General features: G+C 44.3%; 1 protein-coding gene across 2 annotated transcripts in view; it reads right to left on the reverse strand.

The window, feature by feature from the left end:
- Positions 1-245: 245 nt before the first annotated feature.
- HADH (hydroxyacyl-CoA dehydrogenase) overlaps positions 246-15,791 on the reverse strand; it is a 52,452-nt gene continuing 36,906 nt past the window's right edge. For both annotated transcript variants that reach the window (XM_012766254.3, XM_012766256.3), the window contains exons 5-8: positions 14,269-14,358; positions 10,457-10,529; positions 2,034-2,150; positions 246-1,082 (exon numbers count right to left, since the gene is read on the reverse strand). In XM_012766254.3, the coding sequence (XP_012621708.1) occupies positions 964-1,082; positions 2,034-2,150; positions 10,457-10,529; positions 14,269-14,358 (399 nt within the window). In that variant the 3' untranslated portion in view covers positions 246-963. The remainder of the gene's footprint in view (positions 1,083-2,033; positions 2,151-10,456; positions 10,530-14,268; positions 14,359-15,791) is intronic.

The following is a 15,791-nucleotide window of genomic DNA, read 5'->3' on the forward strand; positions in this document are numbered from 1 at the left end:
AGAAGCTCATGTTACACTATTTCACTCTGTTGGCAAAGAAGAAACAGATGTTCCTTAAAAATTGTTCTCTGTGCTGTCACTGCTACCTTCCTGGTAAGAAGCCTGGCAGTGGCAGCCACAGGCAGGTTTCGCGCAGATGCCTTCCTGCCTTCCATCCCAACACTGCCACTCTAGAAAACAGCAGCAGGCCAAGAAGATGGAAACTCACTGTCTAAATTATCAACTTTTATAGTCACTTAAGCATATTACAATTTTAAGTTATACATGTTTATTTCAATTCAAATTTTCAGACTAAAAGATTATATTTTATTAGAGTCAATTAATAGGCTGTTTTCAACACTGATTTCTCATGGGGAAAAAGGGAGACAGTAATCAGTAAGATTTGTGGATCTGAATGCCCACGAAGACAGATGTCTTCCAGCAAACCAAGCACACAGAGTCCCAGCAACCCAGCAGCGGTGTCTTAATGATGAGCTGAAAAAAGACAGCAACTCATGTTGTGTCCAGAACGCAGGGAAGGCTCAAAGCTGCGGGCTGCACAACGTTCTCATGAAGGCAAGATTCGGGTGCCGCCTGCTACGGCGCTTCCCAGACGCGCCACGCACGCGCCGCCCGCTCGTGACACCCTGCGCGGCGCCGTGGACACCGCGCCCCTCGCTCTCAGAGGGAACGAATTCAGGCAACGCTTTACAAAAACGGCATGGTTAAAAGAAACTTTTGCTCTAAGGCACCAAGGGTGTAAAGCTGTTTAGAAAATACATAGAAATGGTCAGACTAAAAAAGGGAATCCGTGCTCGATGGAGGAATCAGGCACTGTAACTAATGAAAGTAATCACTGGAGATCATGATCAGAACGCGCAGCGCGCAGGCCGCGCGAGGGAGGAGCGTGCCCGGAGGGCGTCCAGCGTGGCTGGCCAGCGCTCACTGCTCACCGGTTCTTCTCAGAGCCAGACAAGCTGCCCGTCATTTGTATTTGTAAAAGCCTTCTCCAGTCTTCCTGCCGAGCTTCTTCTCTGCTACCAGCTTATTCAAGGCTGGGCTGGGCTGAAACATGGGGTCCTTCACGTCTAATTCGTGCCACCCTGTTGGAAGGAGGAAAGGGCTTAGGGCAAAGTGCTGGGGTTTTTCTTTAAACCCTGGTGTTCCCAGGGCAAGGCTGCAGGCACAGTCTAGGGAGGGTCCCCACGCTGGAGTGAGAGAGCTGCTCGGGCACCAGGCCACCAAGGCCACCGCAAAGAGGCACCAGGAAGGCAAGGTGCTGCCACCCACAGCGCTGCGCTGTGCCTGGCCCTGTGCGGCCTCCTGTTTGTCCAATCTCTTCCAAACGTCCAAGAACACTAACAGAACCCAGCAATTTGCTTAGACTCCTCAGTGGCATAGTTAACTTTCAGAATACATGTTAAAAATCTGAATTCCTACTACGATTTTGCAACCTCATAAAATTCAAACTTTCATGCTTCAACTAGAGCCCTTGCAGATTCTCCCAAACACATAAGTATTCTTTGTGAAACTTGGGAGTAGTGAGCTACATGCAACGTTAGTAGTCCAGTTGTGATTATTATTCTTACTCTGTCTTCAGAGGCACTACATTAAAACGGATACATTTTTTAAGAAATGGTTGTGTGTCTTGATTGCCATAGAGGTCACACAAATCAATACATGGGATTAAACAAGGGTATCAATGCCAATTTTCTGAGTAACATTGTACTATGGTTATGTGACATATAATCATTGGGGGAAACTGGGTGAAGAGAACATAGAACATGTCTGTGCTATATTTGCAACTTCTTATGAATCCATAATTATTCCAAAATGAAAGTTTTTAAAAAAAGAGGTTTAGAGACATGAGGCAGTCGTAGTCTTCCTCTCCTGCCATCTGTTAACCTGAATCTGCAACCTAGTGAAGCAGAACTTTGGAAGATTTTTGCCAACACACCCTTTATTATTTCTGCTTTAAGTAAGCATTATAATTCAAACTTCAGAGAAACCACCTCAACTCAATTAGAGAGACAAGAAAGAGTTCCAGTTCCTACCATCCATGATGAACTTCGTAGTGTCCAGCCCAACATAATCTAGAAGCTCAAAGGGGCCCATAGGGTACCCGGCTCCCAGCTTCATCGCAGTGTCAATGTCCTCCTTGGACGCGTCACCTAAGGAGAAAAAGGCAGCACTGAGTTCCTGCCACCCTTCCTATCATTCTCCCTATCAGAGGATCATTCCCAGAATTATTAGAATTTTATACACTTGCATATTCAAAAAATGTCTAGAGTCAGAATTTCTGGCTTGGGTAAAAGGTATACACTGAAAAGGTCACAAGACTTTCAAGCTGCTGCATGAGGTGAGGTAACTTCGAGGGCACTGCCACCCTGTTCATGGAGAGACAGCCCCGGTGCCCGGAAACATTAGCTACTTCTGAAAGTACTGGGATTTTCTAACTCTGGAGTCATTTACTAAAATATCATTTAAAGCTAAAGCATATTTTTGATTTATAAATGGGGTTTCCTAAAAAAGAAAAGAACTAAGCTTTCTGGGTTTTGTAGTATATGAATATTTTTCCTTTCTAGCTTTTTTGGCTTTACAAGTAGTGAGCATTCCCCTGGAATCACAGTCACACAAACTCTTTAGTCAAGAAACATTTTTTTTTTAAAAGCCAAAACCTGATTTCAAATTGCCATGCATATGTGAAAGTGTGTTGAGTAGACTAAGACAAGGGTCAATGTGCTTTTCCCTTAGAATTTTACTTTTAACATGTTGTCCTTAGGCAGTTAGCTTTATAGAAAACAACCTGTTCCCTTTCTTCAAAATCAGAAACTTGAATAGTCTATAACAAGTGGCTATCTAGAATTTTGTTCCAAAGCAAAAAGAAGCAGTCAATCATACCAAAGTTAAATAAAAGGGGGAAAAAACACTCAGGGTTTCATATCTTAAAATTGCAGACTTTTAGGCATGAGCAGCAACTATTAATACTTAAATATCAACAGACTGTATTTTCTAAAAGCATATACAGTACTAAAGTAACACCAAAGTATTTCAAGGCAGTTTAAGGTGATTAAAATACCAACTATTTTTTATGGGTGATAGATATTATTATATTAATAGTATACTAATTAGGAGTAGAAGCTCCTAAGAAATCATGATTTGAGTTCCAGGTCCTAAGAAAGCAAAGAATACAAAAATAACCATACACACACACACTAGCCTTATCAGGAAGCCTCATTCATTCACTCATTCATCCAACTTTACTGGTATCTATTATTTAGCAGGCACCAGCGACTTAGAGTGAGACAAAGAAAAACAAGACACTCAAGGTACTCATGATATACTGAGAGGACTTAGATGAGTAAACCCCAAATTTCAACATAGCAAGTGCTGAAGATTCTTGAAGAATTTACACATTACACAGCTCTGTGCAGCAAAAATGGAGAGATTTCTCAGCCTGCCAGAATGCCACCAAAACCACACCCCAGGCCAGGTGCTGCAGGGCAACGAGACTCCCGAGATCTTGGCGGGGAAGGGCATTGTGGGCAGAGTGCGGCACGCACAAGAGAGGAATGAGAAGGGACGGGACACTTGGGATCCGGCTGCACAGCTCACAGTGGGTTCTACTCAGAGGATTTCGTCAGACCCCGAGGCTTCTAGGCTGGCAGAGCCCTGAATGCGGGAAGTGACGGCCACGTTGGCTTCTCTCTCAGGGCTCAGCGCCTGCTCCCTGTGCTGGACACGGCCCTAGAGCCCTGCGGCCCTGCTGGCCCAGCCTCTTCAAAGAGCCCCTCTCCTCTCTGCGTCAAAACAGCGGCTGCCAGGACTCCGGGCCAGGACTTCCGCCATCCCTCCCCGCAGCCTACCATGTTCACTCAGGGGCTCATTTACCACGGCTAGGCCCCCAGGGGAAGGAATCTGATAGCACAGTGGTTCCCACTTACCTAGAGCCATTTAATCAAATCTACACTCAAAGGCAGGGCAATGAACCCTAGAGGCAAGACTATACAGCACAGGACAGATCCTCCAAACAGAAAATCAACAAAGAAATAATGGACTTAAACAGAACTCTAGAACAAATGGGCCTGACTGACATTTACAGGACATTCTACCCCCAGACCACTGAATATACGTTCTTCTCATCAGCTGATGGGTCATTCTTTAACATTGACCGTATCCTAGGACACAAAGCACGTCTCAAACAATTTTAAAAAATAGAAATTATACCATGTATCTTTTCAGACCACAATGGAATAAATGTAGAAATCAATCCTAACAAGAGTTCTCACTTCTACACAAAGTCATGGAAACTCAACAGCCTTCTCCTGAATGATCACTTCATAAATAAGGAAATCAAGACGGAAATCAAAAAATTCTTTGAACTAAATGACAAACATGATACAAGTTACCAAAACCTGTGGGACACAGCTAAAGCAGTGATGAGAGGAAAGTTTATCTCCATAAATGCCTATATCCAAAAGTCGAAAAGATCACAGACAACCTAATGAGTCGTCTGAAAGAGCTGGAAAAAGAACAGACCAACCCCACACCTAGCAGAAGAAGTGAAATCATTAAGATCAAATCAGAATTAAACAAAATTGACAAAAGGGAAACTATACTGAAGATTAATAAAACAAAAAGTTGGTTCTTTGAAAAAATAAACAAAATTGACACACCTTTGGCTAGACTAATGAAAAGCAGAAAAGAAAAATCTCTAATAAGCTCCATCAGGAACAATAAAGGAGAAATTACAACTGATGCCATGAGATACAAGATATAATTTATGAATACTACAAAAACCTCTATGCACACAAACTGGAAAATGTGGAGGAAATGGAAAATTTCTTAAAAACACAAAGCCTTCCTAGGCTTAACCAGGAAGAAATAGAATTCCTGAACAGACCAATATCAAGTACTGAAATTGAAACAGCCATAAAAAACCTTCCTAAAAAGAAAAGTCCTGGACCAGATGGTTTCACACCTGAATTTTACCACACCTGCAAAGAAGAACTGGTGCCTATCCTGCAGAAATTATTCCACAATATCAAGAAGGATGGAAACCTCCCCAACACATTTTATGAAGCGAACATAACCCTGATACCAAAACCAGGAAAGGATGCAACAAAAAAAGAAAACTACAGGCCAATATCCCTTATGAATATAGATGCAAAAATTATCAACAAAATCCTAGCCAATTGAATCCAGGTGTTTGTCAAGAAAACAATTCATCACAACCAAGTGGGCTTCATCCCAGGGATGCAGGGATGGTTCAACATACGCAAATCTATAAATGTAATTCACCGTATAAACAGAAGCAAAAATAAAGACCATATGATCCTCTAAATAGACGCAGGGAAAGCATTTGACAAAATTCAACACCCTTTTATGATAAGAACGCTCAACAAAATAGGCACAGACGGGGCTTACCTAAAAATGATACAAGCCATATACGACAAAAACACAGCCAATATCATACTAAATGGGGACAAATTTAAAGCATTTTCACTTAGAACTGGAACACGACAAGATTGTCCACTATCTCTACCTCTGTTCAACATAGTGCTGGGAGTCCTCGCTACAGCAATCAGATCAGAGAGCAGAATTAAGGGCGTCCAAATGGGAGCAGAAGAGATCAAACTCTTACTCTTTGCTGATGACATGATATTATACCTAGAAAAGACCAAGGATTCAACCAAGAGACTCCTTAAATTGACAAATGAATTTGGTAAAGTATCAGGATACAAAATCAATACACAGAAATCAGAGGCATTCATATACGCCAACAACAATACAAGTGAGAACCAAATCAAAGACTCAAGTCCCTTCAAAATAGCAACAAAGAAAATAAAGTACCTAGGAATATATTTAACTAACGAGATAAAAGACCTCTACAGGGAGAACTATGAAACACTGAAGAAGGAAATAGCAGAGGACATAAACAGATGGAAGAATATACCATGCTCGTGGGTCGGCAGAATCAACATTGTTAAAATGTCTATACTACCCAAAGACCTACAGAGTCAACGCAATCCCTATCAAAATACCATTATCATTTTTCATAGATATAGAAAAAATAATTTTACGCTTCATATGGAACCAGAGAAGACCCCGTATTGCAAAATCAATCCTAGACAATAAAAACAAAATAGGAGGGATTGATTTACCAGACTTCAAACTATATTACAAGGCTATAGTAATTAAAATAGCTTTTTACTGGCATAAGAACAGGGACATTGACCAGTGGAACAGAACATAGAACCCAGATATAAAACCATCCTTATAGAGCCAACTAATCTTCGACAAAGCAGACAAAAACATACACTGGGGAAAAGAATCCTTATTCAATAAATGGTGCTGGGAAAACTGGATAGCCACATGTAGAAGACTGAAACAAGACCCACACCTTTCACCTCTCACAAAAATCAACTCACGCTGGGTAACAGACTTGAACCCTAGGTATGAAACTATTAAAATTCTAGAGGAAAATGTTGGAAATACTCTTCTAGACATTGTCCTAGGCAAAAAATTTATGAAGAAGACCCCAAAGGCAATCATAACAGCAATGAAATAAACAAATGGGACCTGATCAAATTTAAAAGCTTCTGCACAGCCAAAGAAACTGTCAAGAGAGCAAACAGACAACTCACAGAAGGGGAGAAAATTTTTGCAAGCTACACATCTGATAAAGGGCTGATAACTAGAATCTATTTAGAACTCAGGAAAATCAGCAAGAAAAAAAATCAAACAACCCTATCAAAAAATGGGCAAAGGCCATGAACAGAAACTTCTCAAAAGAAGACAGAAGAATGGCCAACAAACATGAAAAAATGTTCAACATCTCTAATCATCAGGGAAATGCAAATCAAAACCACAATGAGATATCACTTAACTCCACTAAGAATGGCCTTTATCAAAAAGTCCCCAAACAGTAAATGCTGGCGTGGATGCAGAGAGAGAGGAACACTTCTACACTGCTGGTGTGACTGCAAACTAGTTCAGCCTCTGTGGAAAGCAATATGGAGATACCTCAAAGCTATATGAGTAGATCTACCATTTGATCCAGCAATTCCACTACTGGGCATCTACCCAAAAGATCAAAAATCACTTTATGAAAAAGACACCCACACTCGAATGTTTATAGCAGCACAATTCACAATTGCAAAGCTATGGAAACAACCCAAGTGCCCATCAATTCATGAGTGGATTAATAAAATGTGGTATATGTATACCATGGAGTACTACTCAGCTTTAAGAAACAATGGTGATATAGCACCTCTTGTATATTCCTGGATAGAGCTGGAACCCCTTGTACTAAGTGAAGTATCTCAAGAATGGAAAAACAAGCACCACATGTACTCACCAGCAAATTGGTATTAACGGTATTAACACCTAAGTGGACATATAGGAGTAACATTTATTGGGTGTTGGGATGGTGGGAGGGGGGAGGAAGTGATGGGTATATACAACCACAACAAGTAAGATGTGCAACGTTTGGGGGATGGTCATGCTTGAAGCTCTTACTCAAGGGGGAGGGGGGCATGGGCAATATATGTAACCTTAACACTTGTACCCCCATAATATGCTAAAAATATATATATATTATATTTATATATACACATATATTTTATATATATATATCAACCCTAATAAAACCCCTAGGAACTTTTAAACCCCCCCCCCCAAAAAAAGAGACTCATAGATTCATGATAGATGTCTTCACTTTTCTTATCCTATTGTTCATGACTTTTCTCAATCCTAAATGGTGTCACAAGAGGACACTTTGCCAGGTATTCCAGTTAAGTGTTAACCAAACAAGGTGTGAATATTTCTATTTACCAAGGGCTTAGAACTTGAAGTCATCCTGTGAATTTACAATACCTTTCCCCTCAGGACCACAACGGGCTTTTTATATATTGGTTTGTTTGTTCTTAGTACAGTAGGAGGTAGAAAGACATAATTATCCCCATTTTTCATGTTTGTCGGAAGTGAACTCAGCTGAAAACACTAGCTAGCTAGTATTTAGATCCTTCTGTTCTTGAGTCCAAGATGTATTTTATTTCATGCATTAATTTTATTATAAAATCACCAATCCTAAAAATTTCCTATTTCTAAACTTTATCACTTTTGTTTATTTGCCTTCTCTTGTACCAAAACGGTTCTACCAGTCATTTCTAATGTTTAGAATTTTGAATAATGTTGCACATTGAAGAAACTACAAATTTTTATTTACAAAAATTAAGCTAATGTAGTGAAGTAAGCAAAATAAAGAAAATAAAAATATAAAAAATAAATAAAGAAAAAAAAGACTATAATTCCAGATTTATTAATTCACTCGAGGACTACTTTATTTCAAAAAATAGTATGAAGACACAGCACACATAAAAAAAAAAACTAAATAGTTCCACAAAATCAGCACAGCTCTAAAAATTCTGAGTAACACAGAGCAAAAGAGGCAAAATGCAAAAAGACGAGAAAGAGAAATAAAATACAGACAAAGTGATGAGTGTGTCCAAAAAGAGCTAAGTGTGGAATCATGTTTTAGACCAGTAATTCCTAAACTTCTTTGAAGTATTTCTCTGAGAGTCTTGACACCCACTCCATAAAAAATGCACATGCACACAAAATTCTGCGTCAACCTTAGGAGGTTCGTGGGACATACCCATCCACCACCTCCCAGTTAGGACCCAACTTGACACAAGGCAACAGAGCGAAGCTCCCAGTGACGCCCAGATCTGCACGGCCTGCAGGGCGTCTACCCGCCCAGCACCTGCCTCTCTGGCCAGCTCTGCAGCGCCCCCTGCCAGCCACTCCCAGCACGAGCAAGGGCGCTCCAGCAGCGGGTCAGAAACACCACTTCCCTCCAGGAGCACCTAGGCCTGGCCCTGTGCCAGCACTTGGGCGTGAAGATGAGGAGAACCCAGATGCAGCTCCAGAAAGCACGAAGGAGGTTTGGCAAGAGAGACTGCACGCAGCACCGCGCGCGGGCGGCCCGTGAGAAGGGCGGGAGTGAAGGCTGTGGAGCTGGTGGCAGGCGCAGGTGAGGAGAGCAAGGTCTGAGGCAGGGCTTGAGCGTGGCAGGTCCCCGCAGAGCCGTGGAGCCTGTCTGAGTGGCAGAAGGGACAAGAGGCTGGGGCTGTGACGCAGGAGAAGGAACTGTCCCCCCAGACAGGACACCCAGCTCCCTCACGGCCTGGCTGTAAGGCACAGAGACCCAGCGACAGGCTGGTGGGGCTGCGCCAAGGGTGAGCTCAGAGCGTCCCGTGGGCTACGGGCTGCCCTTCAGCTGCTCCTCACAGGTGGCCGGTGGCGCAGGGGGCCCAGGGGTGTCGTCCCCTGTGCAGACAGTGACCTGCCGGTGGCAGCAAAGCTGAAAAGAAGCTGTCCCTCGCCGGCAGACGCCCGCTGCGTCCGGGAACGTGTCAGAGGGACAGTGTGCTTCAGCAAGAACACCACCACGAAGAGGCGGATCACCCACGAGCTGCATTCTAAACAGCACGTGTTATTAAAAAATAAAAAGAAACCAACACACAACTGCCTTTCAAGGGGGGGCAAAATGCTTCGCGCTTTGACGTGTAATTAGGCATATTTGTTGATAGATAAACACAGAAGTGTTGGTTTGATCTTGGAGCAAAAGTGAGGCAACTACCTCCACAAACCATAGAGAAAAGTTTTAGTATTTAAAGCAGATTTTGAGGAAGCAAATGTGCTTTCATCTCTCTGCAAGAGCCAGTATAAATGTTTTGTTTCAAAATGATATTCTCCAGCGTGAGCGTCTGTGAGTGAAGTCATTGAGGGCAGTCCCGCTTGCTCTTCATCCAGTGCTGTTGAGGCTGGTTCGCCTTCAAGCCAGACACGACACTTTCCTTCCCGGAAATAGGGAGGGAAGGTGGACAGGAGGACGCAGGTCACTATGTGACCCTGGACTCTGACCTAAGTCTGACAGTTTTACCACAGGGAAGAACATTCTTTCTCAATCAAGTACTGAAAAAAATTTAGACCACTCGTCAGATTTAAAAAGTGCATTGTGGCACCATTCAGTACGGACAGACAATGGACCTTTAAAAACCGTCCTTACCACGTCATCAACCTTGGCATGTACTCACCAACTGTCACAGAGTCACAGGTTTTAGAACCTTAAGGAACTTTAAAGATCTCCTAGCCTAGGGATTTATACATCATGAATATTGTTTTCAGGAGTAACCCTTTCAACTAACAACAGAGACCCAGGGCATGAACCCCGCCACTGTCGATTGCTCTGGCTGGACTGCAGGGTATGGGTGTGGGGGTCCCAGAGCTGCTTCTCACAGGCCTCACGGGGGCCCAAGGCCCTGGGAACACAGGGACAAAGGAACCGGGGCCTGGGGGAGGCTGAGCTCTCGCGCCCGGAACCGATGTCCTTCCCTGCTCTGCACAGCCCAGCCTTCGCTGCGGACGCCGTGAGCACCAGCCCCACTGCCCCAGCCCGGCCGGCAGGTACCTCGCTCGTGCAGCCTGACCGCCTCCATGAGATACGGCACCAGGAGCCGGTTCACAATGAACCCAGGAGTGTCCTGTTTAGGAGAGAGAAGAAGAAAAGACAAGTGAATTTTCACTAAATTGCATCTTTTGTGAAGTCACCAAATCACCCCTTCTTACCCTAAATTCTGTTGCCTAATCAAGCTATACATTTTCAAAATTTGTTTTAAAGCACTAGCACAGCCTTGCTTCTATCTCAGATGAAACTTCATCTAGCAATCATAGTTCAGTACTTTAAAAAAATCAAACCCAGATGCTCCCAAGACATAGCATCACCACGAAGGAAGAGCTTGGCCTGGGGCGGGCAGACCTGGGTTCAGTCTCCACCACCCTGTCTACCCTGATCATCCTCTGAAACTCAGTTTCGTCACTGTGAATTGGAGGTGGCCATTTCTGCCTCAGAGTTGTGAAGTAAGTCAGAAAACATATAAAACACTGTGCATGTGGCCCTATGCTCAAACGGTGGCCCCTTCCCTCCCCTCCCACTTTGCTGCCAGGAGTCTGGAAGCAGCAGGCCACACACAGCAGCGGGACTTGCCTGCACACCACACGGCTCCCATGGTGAAGGGACACATGAGTTACATGCACTTCACCAGGCCCCAGGCTCGAGTTAAATACAACTCACATGGCAGTTAATGTGTTAACCGAGATTATAAAACAATGTTTATTTTACAACTGAGGTAAAAATTCTCTTTTCAGCTTCAAAAGGATTTTTTTTATGAGACAGAGTCTCACTCTGTTGCCCAGGCTAGAGTGCCGTGGTATCAGCCTAGCTCACAGCAACCTCAAACTCCTGGGCTCAAGCGATCCTCCTGCCTCAGCCTCCCAAGTAGCTGGGACTACATACATGCATCACCATGTCTGGATCATTTTTTCTATATATTTTTAGTTGGCCAATTAATTTATTTCTATTTTTAGTAGAGACAGGGTCTTGCTCTTACTCAGGCTGGTCTTGAACTCCTGACCTTGAGCAATCCTCCCACCTCAGCCTCTCAGAGTGCTAGGATTACAGGTGTGAGCCATCTCGCCCGGCCTTAAAAGGACTTTTGTATAAACTGAGGATAGGAACGTGGGAACATGAAGCACACCACATGTAACGTGTAAGTCAGAAAGCAGCATGGAAAAAATATTTGTTCCAATTATATTAATAATTGTTATCATCCTCTACAGAAAGAGCTCTTACAGCTCATATGGAAAAAGTGCTAAAACTCACAAAATATTTAGACTCACTAGTCATCAAAGAAATATTCATTAAGCCGGGCGCGGTGGCTCACGCCTGTAATCCTAGCTCTCTGGGAGGCCGAGGCGGGTGGATTGCTCGAGGTTGGGAGTTCGAAACCAGCCTGAGCAAGAGCGAGACCCCGTCTCTACTATAAATAGAAAGAAACTAATTGGCCAACTAACATATATAGAAAAAATTAGCCGGGCATGGTGGCTCATGTCTGTAGTCCCAGCTACTTGGGAGGCTGAGACAGAAGGATCACTTGAGCCCAGGAGTTTGAGGTTGCTGTGAGCTAGGCTGACGCCACGGCACTCACTCTAGCCTAGGCAACAAAGCGAGACTCTGTCTCAAAAAAAAAAAAAAAAAGAAATATTCATTAGAACAAGAGAGCATTTTTGCCAGAAACCCTTTCTCAAGGGTTTCTTCCCCACTGTTATAATATTCGATGCTGTTGAGGATGCAGAGACAGATGTTTCAGAACACTGTAAACAGACACAGTCCTTCAGTAAAGCAATTTAGTTATGTAATCGTATGCCTTGTATTTTTCAGACTTTTATTTATTGAACATATTTTATTTACTGTACTTACTATGTGCCAGGTACTGTTCTAAGTGCTTAACAAATACTAATTCATTTATTCCTCTTAACAATCCGTGAGAAAGGTAATGTTGTTATCCTGGGTGAGGCACGAGGACACTGAGGTTAAGTAACTGCCAAGGTTACACAGCTAATAAGTGCCAGAGCCAGGATTTGCACCCAGTCGAGCTAGTACATGCCTTTAACCTTTATACCACACTCTCCCCATGGAGTTTCAATATGAAAACACATTCCAGAAACACTCATGTCATTCTTCCACATCAGGTATTGATTGGTAAACTAAGACATCACAGACCAAATCCAGCCCACAGCCTGACTGGTGAACGCGGATTTGCTGGGCACAGCCTCGCGCAGGCCTGCGAGACCTGCCCACGGCCACTTCCCATCACAGCCGCGGAGCTGAGCAGCGGCCACAGCGACTGCGTGGCCTCAGATACTCACTGTCTGAGCCGTCACAGAAAAGAGTGCTAACCCTTGTCCAGTGTGGCCGCCGTGTATTGTCTGGGTGCCTCAGAAGAGCGTAAATAACTGACCCAGAAAGACCCACAGAAAGTCCGAAGACACCACACAGGGAAAGAGTTCTAGGATGATCTAACAAGGACAATTTTATGAGACAAGAAAGATTCCATCTCTGCAGCTGCTATGGCCACTCTGATGGGAGAATGAGTCCCCACTGTCTGTGAAGTAATGATTCCCCTACTGCAGATAGTCACTGGCTTCTCCCTGCACTTCCACTGCTACGTCCTTTTGCCTCCCCATGATGTTCTTCCTAATGCTATTACCACCTTCTTCCACCAACAGAGCATAAGTGGGCAAGAAAGATGGTTATAGTATCTAGTTGTATGGTTATAGTATCTAGTTATTACTGTGATTTTTAAAAATGCAGATAATTTAAAACCATAGAAGTAAACAGACAAAAAAATGGGTCTTAAAACTGCCACCTCCCCTGGGCTGGGGGAGGCCGAGCATGCCGGTCTACTCTGGCTACCTACTCTGGCTACCCGGCCCACCCGACCGGTGGCTTATTCACATGATTTGTGAGCATCGTGAGTTTTTGTGGGTTAATACAGTACTATGAGCTCAAACTTAAGAATATTTTAGAAAGCAAAAGTAGGCCATGAGAAGAACCATATGACATGAAGGATCACCATCAAAAAAGTAGACAAGTTACTGGTAAAACTGTAATCGTGTGGCATTTGCAACACAACTGCCCCCTTAGAAAAAGTGCAAAATCTTGCAGAAGTATAGTGCCTAAGTTTTGGGGAAACTGAAGAGGAACTAAAAGAAATGGAAAAACTGAAGGTAACCAGAATGAAGCAGGTTATCCTTCCAACAACTGGGGTCATTTCACATACGTAGGTAGCATAAGAAGGGGGAAAGCTGGAGGCCAAGTGTGCTTTCTCCTCAGCCATGTGTCTCACTGAAAAACAACACGACACAAAACAAAAACATACGCCACGTTTCACTGGGAAAGAGCTTCACTGATGCTACTCTGGGCGGGCTGGTCTCTTCCTGTCCCAGCATTTCCCCCACCACTTGTACTGCTCTTTCCAGAAGTCAGGTCCTGGTTTTCTGTTGGGGTGCAAATGGCCACCAGCTGCACTGGACACAGGGTTCTCACTCCCAGCGGCCCAGCAGAAGTTAACGCGGATTGGGCAACGAAAACCATTATGAAAATGTAGCCAGACAGACAAAAGCCAGGGCCAGGGAGTCGAGCCCTCTATTCAGCTAAGGCTTGGTGCCGTTCGGGTCTCATCTCAGACGATCATGATGGTTCAGGCCTGGCTGAGGAGCACGGCTTGCCTGCCTGCAAACTAGAACAGAGGCCTGGGGGCTCTCTGCAGCACGTGGACAGGCCTGCAGTAAACGATGCTCCTTCTCACATCATTCTAGTAGAACAGAAACCAGTCAGGTTCCAGGAAAAATCATCTCCTTCCCAAGCTCCCCATACTCTACCTTGCAAGAAACAGGATGCTTTCCCAGGGCTTTGCTGAAGTCGACCAGAGATTCGAACGTCTTCTGGCTGGTCATTGGTGTTTTAATGACCTGGAAATGCAACCAAAGAATTATGACCAGAGAGTCAGCAAGTAACTCCAATAGAATGGTTCAAGGAAACACCGACCTAAAGGGTCCATACAGGTGACAAAAATAATTTTAGTTTCAGTAAAGAAGTCGGGATCCCAAGCCAGAAACAAAGTATTTCCCAAAATGTCCATTTTAAGACAACGCTGTCCTGCAGAATGTACAAAATCAAGGCTTAAAATACAAGAGAGTGTGTGTGCAGGCGCACAGGACGGTTTTACAGGCTGTGCTGCCGAGTCAGACCTAGGTTCAGCTGCACTACTCACTGGCTGTGTGGCCTTGGGGATGGTTTTTGAAACTCAAGTGACACTGAAATCACTCTGTCCACCTCAAGGAGTAGAGAATGAAATCACGCTGAGGGTAAAGCACAAACCCACTCCTAGAAGGTAGAAAGTGCTCAGTAAATGTTGCTCTTATTGTTTTCCTTACCATCGTTGATTACTTCAGAGTGGCAGCTGAAGTCTAGGAGAATATGATGATTACCCTAAAAATTCTCAGTAGGAACCCCCTTCTCATATTACAGACAATGAGAAAGGGCCCCAGGAAGATGGGAGTGATTGGCCGAAGTCATGTATGTGACTCTTTCTCCCTGACCCCACGCTCTCCACACGGACGTCCCAGAGGCCACTGGCTGTAGAGGCCATTGCTGTACAACACTCGTCCTGCAAAAGGCAGCCTGCGCTGACAGCTGGCAGGGCCGTGCCAGGGCCCACCGCCAGCCCCAGCAGCACTCCTGACCCTCCGGGAGCACAGGGGAGCACACAGCTGCTACCTCGAGGGCATCTATAGGAGACAGCACTAATCATAGTGGCTGGCACAGTCGCCTTCAGTAAACATTTAGAGAATTCATCCATCAGAAATTAGATTTTGGCAAATGGAGAGACCCAGGTGAATTTAAACTTTACATATTTATATAAAATTTAAATGCCAGTAGAAAACTTCAACCAGAGCCAATGCAAACAGGCTTGGCTTCTACTGCAGACCCTTCATGTGATCTGAGGCAAGTGCCTCCCCGCTCTTTTAAGAACGGGCTGACGATACTTGACGTGCCTCCTCGTATAAGAGGCCCTCTGGTGTAACGAGCTACGAGCTGTCTGTGCTGGGATGAAAGGTGCCCATAAACAAAGAGGAGCGCTCACCAGTGCTGACGTGCTCACGGCCCAGGACAGCCATGAGGCAGTAGCCAGGCCACCACGGCTGCACTTTACCCCAGGCCTGGGCCAAGCGCAAGCATCAAATCATGACACGAAGGGAGGTGAATGTGTGGAACAGAAAACAAGCACCATGAAGACTGAGATGAGCACCAGGACCAGATGGACCAGAAACCACTGTGGGACCAAAAATCAAACAGCAGTCCCAGAGCTACTTGAGAGGAGCATCTAAAAAGTCTTCATCAG

Source organism: Microcebus murinus, chromosome 27 (genome assembly GCF_040939455.1).
Source record: "Microcebus murinus isolate Inina chromosome 27, M.murinus_Inina_mat1.0, whole genome shotgun sequence".
Classification (NCBI taxonomy): domain Eukaryota; kingdom Metazoa; phylum Chordata; class Mammalia; order Primates; family Cheirogaleidae; genus Microcebus; species Microcebus murinus.